The sequence below is a fragment of the Belonocnema kinseyi genome, chromosome 6, assembly GCF_010883055.1.
Source record: "Belonocnema kinseyi isolate 2016_QV_RU_SX_M_011 chromosome 6, B_treatae_v1, whole genome shotgun sequence".
Classification (NCBI taxonomy): Eukaryota; Metazoa; Arthropoda; class Insecta; order Hymenoptera; family Cynipidae; genus Belonocnema; species Belonocnema kinseyi.
In genome coordinates this window covers 138,125,461-138,135,349 of record NC_046662.1, presented here as the reverse complement: position 1 = coordinate 138,135,349, position 9,889 = coordinate 138,125,461, and the positions used below count along the sequence as shown (strand labels likewise).

At 39.4% G+C, this 9,889-nt stretch overlaps 1 protein-coding gene across 3 annotated transcripts in view; it reads right to left on the bottom strand.

Moving 5' to 3' along the window:
- The window catches only part of LOC117174903 (tyrosine-protein kinase transmembrane receptor Ror), a 150,497-nt gene that overhangs the window by 43,570 nt on the left and 97,038 nt on the right, over positions 1-9,889 (bottom strand). For all 3 annotated transcript variants that reach the window (XM_033364343.1, XM_033364345.1, XM_033364344.1), the window contains exon 8: positions 5,495-5,833. In XM_033364343.1, the coding sequence (XP_033220234.1) occupies positions 5,495-5,833 (339 nt within the window). The remainder of the gene's footprint in view (positions 1-5,494; positions 5,834-9,889) is intronic.

The following is a 9,889-nucleotide window of genomic DNA, read 5'->3' as shown; positions in this document are numbered from 1 at the left end:
GGGTGGGCATTCTTTATCAGGTGTTATGAGGGCAACACATAACTCCTTGAAGCTATTTATATTTTCTGAGTCTTCGTCCAGTCTATGCTGCACTTCGTAAACTTCTCTCCAAAATACTTCGACCTCCTCTGGTTTGGGTGGGTGTTCGACAGAAACTGGAGGGTCTTGGAAGAGTCGAGATGGGTCAGAGAGAAACTGTTGATTTTCTCTGACCCACGTCTCCCTCCGCTCGAGACTTCTCTTAGCGTCGTATAGTATCCGTATTCTCTCAACAATATGCTGCCTGATGGTCAGCAGCTTTGACTTGTTAAATGTGTGATAACAGGTCCGAAGTTCGCACGCGAACTTTCGAACCTTGGCGGTAAAATTCCTGCCAGATGTGATGTAGTCAATCACACACTGAATGCGGGACATGTACTGTCCTGCCCAGCCGTCATCCATTTCAGCCAGATCTTTAGGCTTAAGAGAAACCTTGGTGTTGATGTTTCTCCAGGTCGTAAAGCATCGCACTTCCTCTGTTGGATGCCTGCCCACGGTTGGTCGTATTTTCACCTCTCTTTCTCTGTTGCCGGCTTATTCTAGCTGTGGTAGAGTAGGCGTTCCGCTTACATAGCTCCTTTTTCGGAGTAGTTCAGCATGGTTTCGCAGACGTTGCTGAGAAAAGTGCGATAGCTCCGGTTGTTTCTCGCACCACAGAGCATGCAGCCGTGCCATGTAACCCCGTTCAGGGGCCACACCCGCCGATCCCGCCGATCCATCGTATTGAATCCATTTTCATTGGCTCCCCCAGCTGTAGATTGGTCGGCATTGTTGGCCAACCCATTGTCGGAAGCCCTGCGCGTTCTGTTGTTTGAACCGCACTTACTACAACTATGTTTGGTGTGGTCATTGTTGTTCCCACGAGAAGCTAGGGAAAGGGGTTCGTCCATCCTTGTAGAGCCCCGCATGCAAGGATAAGGCGGCGTACTCTGAGAGGTCGACCGGGTATCCCAGAGTCACCGTTCTAGACACCTCACGCAGGTACCGTTTAGCTTTCCTCGTCAGTAACTGGATATTCTTCTCACTCGTAGTTTGTCGGTTTCCACAATTTAAGTTAAGTTGAGCTTGCGCCTGTAGTTCCGTTAAACTGTTGTATCTGGTTTCATCATCGATCGTCAATTCTCGTAGCAACCCTTTATCATGGCGTGGAGTCTAGCCGGACACCAATTCAAAGGTGCTTCTTTCAGTTATCTTCTTAACCGATTGTTTAGATTACGATGCATTTTATTTAGTTTAATATCTCAGTTTCAATCTTCTGGATTGTTTAAGGTCAATATAATAACTGAAATCTGCGTTTTATTAACGCGCTCAATTTATCGATTGGGTTATAAGTTTCGCGGTGAGTTCAGGGGATTTTTTATTCCACGCTTTCTCCGGAAGTCTTGGAATTGTTTCGTTGTAAAACAGGATCCGCGATCCTAGATCATTCAAATCGGTGTTTCAAAGTTCAGAACAAAATCATCAAACATTCTGATTACGATCGATGTAATTGATAGGTAAAGGTCAATGACCTGCCGGAATTTGATGCAGAATACCAAGCTGCTTTTCAATCTTAGCTTTTGTGGCTGCACATTGAATACACGCGTTTACATGTTGGCGAACGTCTAAATCGAAATGACCTTCCAAATAATCAAATCTAACAGTTGAAGTTTTACACCTAGCCTTAGGTATCACATAAAGTAACTTTTTGTTATCGCCTCTAGTGATTCATAATCACACACTTTGCTTTTTCATTCGAACCCATTTATTTTTCGCAATATTTCTATCTTGTGCATTAACTGCTCCCATATATATTGGAACATTACAACCTCTTCTTCTTCGTTGACTATTGAAAGCATCCTTGAAACTCAATCTAAAATTTTACCTTTATACTCTTCACTTTCGACTGGTGCTCTGCTAATCGCGTCTACGTGAGGTAATCTAACTCCGGGTCTTTATTTTATCTCATATTCGTATTCAGTTAGTAAGTTATGTCAACGAATCATCTATGGGTTCTTGGTTTTGTTATTCGTTTTTGGTTTTGTAGATTATTGCTTGATAATCAGTCAAGATCTTGAATTCGATAATAACTAATAACATTTTAAGACGAACTACCGCCTAAACTATAGAAAGTAGTTCTAACGATGACAAATATAAATTCCTTGCGGGCTCGCTCGTACGTCTGCTGATATCATAGACTAGATGGAATTTATTATCTTAGGCTTTTTAAAACAACATTGCTTATTAATTCTATTAAATCCACAACAAAAAAACTATACTGCTTAAAGGGACTCCAAAGTTCATATACATTTCCTTGAACTGCTCTTTGTGGGGCCTATTGTTCCATCCGAGTCGAGTCCCTACAGTGCAGTCTTCTACAAGCTACAACACTACAGCGAACATGAATGCGAATATGGCACAAGCAGTAGAACGTACAATTAGGAAGAGAGGCATTATAAAGAGAAAGAAGAGGGAGTGCAGAGCAAAGTAGTGTTAAAATTTGATCAATTTCAAATTCAGACTTGAAGTGCAGACCAAAGCAGTGTTAAAATTTGATTAATATTATATCCAGGCTTAAAGTATTCAAAAACATAGATGTGAACAATAAATAGCAACAAAATAAAAAATAAATAAAAATAAAAGCAAGATTCTGCCAACTTAACACGTGACAAATTATTTCCCGCCTTCCTTTTTCAAGCAATATAAACATTCTTTTCCATATAATTATTTTATTTGTTGTACGAGATAGATTGTCGGTAGTATTAACAGTATCTCGAAAAAGTGCATCTTGATGTACGTTGAATCTCGCGATGCTAAAACAATACAACGTGTGATTCAACAGTATGTGGAACCAGGAACTCATATTATAACCGATATGTGGGGCGGGTACAGTTATTTAAGTGATTTGGGGTATAAACAATCAACTGTCAACCATTCGAGAAACTTTGTAAATCCCAACAACCGAAATGTTCATACTCAAAACATTGAGTCTCACTGGTCCAAAATCAAAAGGAACTTGAGCATACGCAACGGAAAAATGTCAGTCGGACTAAATATTATTTAGTTGAGTATATTTAATTGGAGCTAATTTATCCTTTTCGGGACAAAAAATCTGCCCTTTAACACATTTTTCAACGAAGGATTTTTTGATTTTTCTCTCTCATGTTTTTTTTTCTTTTCTTCAAGATTCCCAGCAAAATTGAATCTTCTAAAAACTATAAGTCTGAATTTAATATTAATCAAATTTTAACACTGCTTTTCTCTGAACTTCAAGTCTGAATTTTAAATTTATCAAAAATTTTAACACTACTTTGCTTTGCAATGTTTCTTCTTTCTCTTTCTAATGCCTATCTTTCTAATTTCACCTTCTACTGCTTGTTCCGTGGCTCGCACCCATGTTCGCTGTAGCACTATAGCTTGTAGAAGACTGTACTGTCGGGAATCGACTCGGACGGAACGTCAATATCATTATCGAAGAAATTATTTCTATATTTTAAAACCATGTCAATGTTTATAATCGACCGTGTATTTATAAAATAATTTTTTTTGCACTTGTAGCAAGCTCTCGACTTTGAATGAACGTTTAGCTGTATTACATAACTAACTGCACAGCGCTGTTTTATTATCATGAAAAATGCACAGTCGATTATAAAACAGAAATGGTATTGTTTTCAAATATAGAAAAATTCTCTTCGATAATGATCTTCTTTAAAGTCGCAGTTTGTTGTAAAGAAATGCAAAAAATGAAGAATTTTGCGGAATTGATAACATTACCGAATGACGCACAATTAATTGGCAGTTATTTGATTTCTCTTATTATCTGTTTATAGCTGAGAATTGAAAAATTCTTTTTTAAGGAAAACATTTAGGGATTATTTACACCTCCTTGACCTACAGTGTAGTAGATGAGCACAATACATAACACAGAGGACACCGCACTAAATTTATGGGAAAATAGCTTTCGGTGGATTTGCCTGAAACTTGGTACATGTATAAATTATAAGGTGCTGAGTGCTCAATTGCGTGAAAACAACGAATCCCCATATATACTGGAAGGGAAAAGACGGCAACAGAGCCAAGTCAGTACCAAATGCGAGTTTCACAATGATTTATTTTGCGCGTATCCGAAGAATGTTGAACACTAAGCGCTCAAGAATTCAAATGATTAAAATGTGATTGCTCTAACGTTAAAAACGGTGCCCCGGTGAAATCAAAATCAAATAAGTGTAATATTACAATGTAATTCATCATCCACTGATCTAAAAGACCGAACGACAAGCGCTGGAGATTTAGTCTAAAGTTCAAAACATGCTTTCGTGAACGCTAACAAGGTGCCAACGTTAGATTGCAGCAAAGCGCGGTTATTCTAAAGATATATATCGCGGAATTTTCAAAACAGCAGAATACCTAGCAATAGCTCGTGAGGCTAATGGCATGCAAGCACGCGTAGAATGTAACAATATGCGCTCCGGGAATGTCAACTGGAATGCTCATAAAGGCATGTTTTGAATTTTATATTACATCTCGAGCGCTTAGGGTTCGGTCGATTGCACAAGCGCGCGATGTATATCCGGATGTGTTTCCGGATCCTTTATTAGATAGACACTTATAATTTAATTATTTACCAAGTTTCTGCCAAATCCGCCGAATGTAATTTGCCCATACATTTAGTGCAGGGTCCTTTGTTTTACATATCAATTTAAGTATTTACAAGAAATAATACTTAGCATCCCATGAGATTTAAAACTGGAAATAACGTAAGGGTAATTTACTCTATTAAAATTAGAAGGGCGAATTCCAGTTGTTATTTCACCCACTAAATTTTTTTTCACGGACATGTTGAAATGCGTCAACATCAATTTCCTCTTAACTTTATAATAGTAAAGTTTTTTCGGCGATTTAATAAACCTGTCAATTATTATAACAAAAAACTTGAAAAAATATCAGTTTTTGCTCCCAGAGCATAGGGATAGCACCCCCCCCCCCAATGGTCACAATATACTGCACATATTCAAAATTCAAAGAGAAATAAAATGCAATTAACTTGAAAGAAAATAATTGATTGGTTTACGTTAAAATTGGCAACAATATTTTTTAAAGGCGAATTTTAGGGGTTGTTTTCAGCCCTTAAAAATGTCTTTCCGCAAATAAAATATAACAAGTATCGCTTTGTTTTTGATGCCCTATAAGATGTATAAGTTTGAAGAAGATAGGAGGCGGACATCTCCAGAGTTTTTACTTATGAACATCCCTGGCCACCATGCAAAATAGGAAATACAGGTACAATGTTACATTCTGAGATATATATCGTATAAATTTAATGCATTCCATTTTATAGAGATCTATTTTCTACTTGGTTTCCATGCCATTATAAAGGAACTAAACGAAAGTAGGCAATCAAAATTTCAGTATCCGATTATGTAACGTAATAAATAAAAAATATTTTTGTAGAGATTAGGTCTGTGAAAAAACTTACCTGATGCAATTTGAAGAGCAATGTGCAACAAATCAGGTGGTTCGAGGATTTTACTACTTTCATTATTAGGAGACACATCCGATTTTGGTGAGTGACCAACAAGGAATTGATGTAAATCTCCTTGCGTCATGTACTCAAAAAGCATGCACATAGGTTCTCCTTGTAATAAAACTCCCAATAAGCATATAATGTTTGGATGCCTGAGATCTGTCATGAGACAAACTTCCCTTCTGAAATCATTTTGAGTTTTCAGGCTAGCATTTTCCTTTAAAGTCTTTATCGCTACATAAATAGGGTTTTCCGAGTCTTCTGTCTGCAACTCACCCTTGTAAACTTTTCCTAAACAAATTTAAATCAGATGTACATATAATTTTGAATTTCAGTATTTTTTCCATTTTATAGAAGTGAAATAAGTGAAATAAATAAAGCTGTTCATTGTAATTCAGGACATTTCTAGTGAGTACAATATGAGAATAAAGAAAGTTAATATTAAGGCAAGACCGGCGAAAGAAATTTCTCCCAGGTGTGGAGTTTTGTTATTGTTGGAGAGAGGGGTAGGAAAAAAGGGATAAGAAGAGGGACATGTCAGGTGCAGAAAGAAGCAAAAGTTTAAAGAAGAAGCAAAATTTAAAGAAATATAGAAAATAGGATGTATCACAATGAACAAAAACAAGAGTTGAGACTCCAAGGGATGCTGAAAAGTTGTGATTTGTCCCCACCTTAAAGTATCCAAAACCCAAATTCGATTAGAGAACATTCACTATCCTTGCTCCATATATAAACATCCGTTTCATATGTATTAATTAGTGATATGTTCTCATACAATATTACGTTCAACATAATTCAATGTATTATTGGGTTGGGGGGGGGGCATTCCACGTTGTGAAAAAATAAAAAAATCTTCAGTTTTCACTAAAATACGACATGAGCTAGCAGGGAAGTGGCAATGATGGGCTTAAAAACAGGTTAATCCTCAAGTACTTTTAATTTTTTTTTAAAGTGTAAAAACACAAGTTTTACTTTATTCATAATCGTCTTCGCTTATGTTTCCGAATTGGCTATTTGTGTTGAACAAGAACACGATTTCACTTAAATGTAAAACAGATACAAGAAATACAAGTTCATCAGATTCCGAGAACTCGATGGATGCGAGTTAACATATATGCCAATTTTTATGTGCAAAATGAGATAATAAACGACGGGAGAATAGGGAACAGAGACAGAAAGTTTTGTAATAGATTATTCATGGTGATTGGCCACCAAAGTAAAGGCAAGGTAACGGGATATGACAGAGATACATAAAATGCAGACACACACACACATAACTCAATAGGCAGCGCAGGATCAAGCAGTCGCGGAGAACCTGCGCATTGACAGGATTTAGCACACCTCTGGGAACATCGACGAATAGCACACGACCGGTGCAGCACCGCGAAAGTCTGATCTCGACTATGCGTAACAACGTTGCATGGTGCCTGACATTATGCTATCACCAATGATAGTTATGCATCTCCAAGCATGATGATTGATGATTAGTAACGATGATTGTCTTTCGATTGTTCAGTATTAGGCACATAACGTTTCCCGAATCTACAGACATAATTCATGAGTATCTCCTCCGCCAATCAGAACTGCCAGATCGTTTCACTATACCAAATATCATTATTTTGACTGTTAATTCATGATCAGCATCCATGGAAACCTTTGAATAATTATTTTCAAGTTGATAAGACTAGTTTGCGTCATTTGAAACTTTAACAACTTAAACTAAATATTTTAAACCTTTGAACGTCTTGATTGGTTGCGAAGAACCGAGCATAAGGTCAATTACTTAAACCTAATATTTTGTGTACACGTCGTTGCAGCTTCCTTTTGAGGTCTTGAAAGCTCTCCTACTTATTTTTTCCCTTAGTAGTGATGTTGTAGTCGGCTGGAGCAACGAAGGAGGCTGTGCGAAAATTTTAGTTCCAGGAAATTCAGCACTTCTCGTTTTGGACCATTGACTCTATCTCCCTTGGAATTTCGGCAGGGCAGGGTCAACGTGTGCATGATACGCTCTGCACCTATCACTGAGAACTTCTTGAAATAAAATGTGGCCGCGGTGTCGTAAGGTATAGTAAGGTGGTTCCGTACCTGAGTTGAGCCCTGATGATTTGAGAAAAGCAAAAGTTTGCTCTTTTGATAAGGACTGTTCTTCTATATTTCTGTAAAAGTTTCCGCGCATTTTCTTGTCAAGTAGCTCTTGGTGGAATTTTTCAACCTCTGCTGGCGTCACTTTAGCTTATAAACAAGAAGCATCTAGATGGAATAATTCACTTTCCTCATTTCTGATGTTAAAATTCTATTGAAACTGCCCAAATGAGTAGAGTAGTGCCGTGACAGGAAGCATGATAATCGCAGATATCCTGTTTAGAGCTGACAGATTTAAATATCAAATCTTCGGCACAAGAAGCTTGTATTTACTTCAAAGTGAATCTTTCAATAATGTTGCATCCTGAATGTGGCTTTGAGGCATGTCCAAGTAGGTATAGGTCTCTCCAGTATCAAGGTGTGTAAGAACACTTATATCCATAAGCTCAGGGTCCTCGGCTCTACAGGCTGAATTCTTCGAACAATCCTGTTGTTTAGGACCGCTGTAAAGATCGTATTCAGATTATTCAAACAAGTTATTGGCATGTAATTCTCTGGGTTGGAAAAGTTGCCTTTTTTCAATAGGAGTAAAGTGCGTCCTAAGACCAGCCGCTGCTGACCACCTATCTCACGGTCGTGAGACGCGGCCATAAGTTTGATTTACCACGGTAAATCACACAATCATGTTACACCTGTAACTTTGTCATTTTCAAAATAACGTCGAACTAAACTCAACCCACCCTACTTTGTGGAAAACCTATATATATATATATATATATATAAAGCCACCGAACGCGTCCTCGGGTTGCAGATAGAGGGTCCCTGTACCAAGGGTTTCTGCTGAATATGGTTACAAAAATAAATAGGCAGTCGCGGACAATTGTCCAGGGGTGGTCCCGAAGGAATTAACCCCCAAGCGGAGGTGTGAAAACCGTGCCGAAAGCTGAATGGCACCTGGGCGAGGTGTCTAAAACGGTGACTCTGGGATATCGGGCGACCTCTCAGAGTAAGCAGCCTTATCCTTGCATGCGGGGCTCTACAAGGATGGACGAATCCCTTTCCCTAGCTTCTCGTGGGAACAACAATGACAACACCAAACATAGTTGTAGTAAGTGCGGGTCAAAACAACAGAACGCGCAGGGCTCCCGAAAACGGGTCGGCCAACAATACCGACCAATCTAGAGCTGGGGGAGCCAATGAAAATGGATTCAATGCGATGGATCGGCGGGATCTCGTGACCTTGCTAGACTGCTACGATGCGACTGTGGCCCGTGAACGGGGTTACATGGCACGGCTGCATGCTCTGTGGTGCAAGAAACACCCGGAGCTATCGCACTTTTCGCAGCAACGCCTGCGAAACCATGCTGAACTACTCCGTAAAAGGGGCTATGTAAGCGGCACGCCTACTCTACCACAGCTAGAACAAGCCGGCAACAAAGAAAGAGAGGCGACACTAAGACCAACCGCGGGCAGGCATCCAATAGTTGAAGAGCGATGCTTTACAACCTTAAGAAACATTAACACCAAGGTTTCTCTCAAGCCTAAAGATCTGGCTGAAATGGATGACGAGCTTCGTGGACATTTTTCCGGTGAATCCGACCTCTGGGCTATCAATTATTGTGTGTATAATGCAGCGAGAGCTTTTGCCGATGCGAACCGTAAAACAAAACCACCGCTGATCATAAGACCAAAAGACGAATGCATCAACTTGCCATAAAGATAGGCTGGGCAAGACAGTACGCGTCCCACATTCAATGTGTGATTGACTACATCACATCTGGCAGAAATTTTACCGCCAAGGTTCGAAAGTTCGCGCGCAAACTCCGGACCCGTTATCACACACTTAACAAGTCAAAGCTGCTGACCATCAGGCAGCATATTGTTGAGAGAATACGGATACTATCTGACGCTAAGAGAAGTCTCGAGCGGAGGGAGAGATGGGTCAGAGAAAATCAACAGTTTGTCCCATTGTCGGGAGCCCTGCGCGTTCTGTTGCTTTGAACTGCACTTACTACAACTATGTTTGGTGTTGTCATTGTTGTTCCCACGAGAAGCTAGGGAAAAGGTTTCGTCCATGCTTGTAGAGCCCCGCATGCAAGGATAAGGCTGCGTACTCTGAGAAGTCGCCCGGTATACAATCGTTGCAACTCCCTTATTAGGTCCCGATACCTCTCTTTATTTTCATTCTCCTTGGTTATGATGTTTTTGTCAGCTGGTGCCGAAAATTCGATAACGAACATGGTTCGCTTCTCGAAGTCAAGAAGA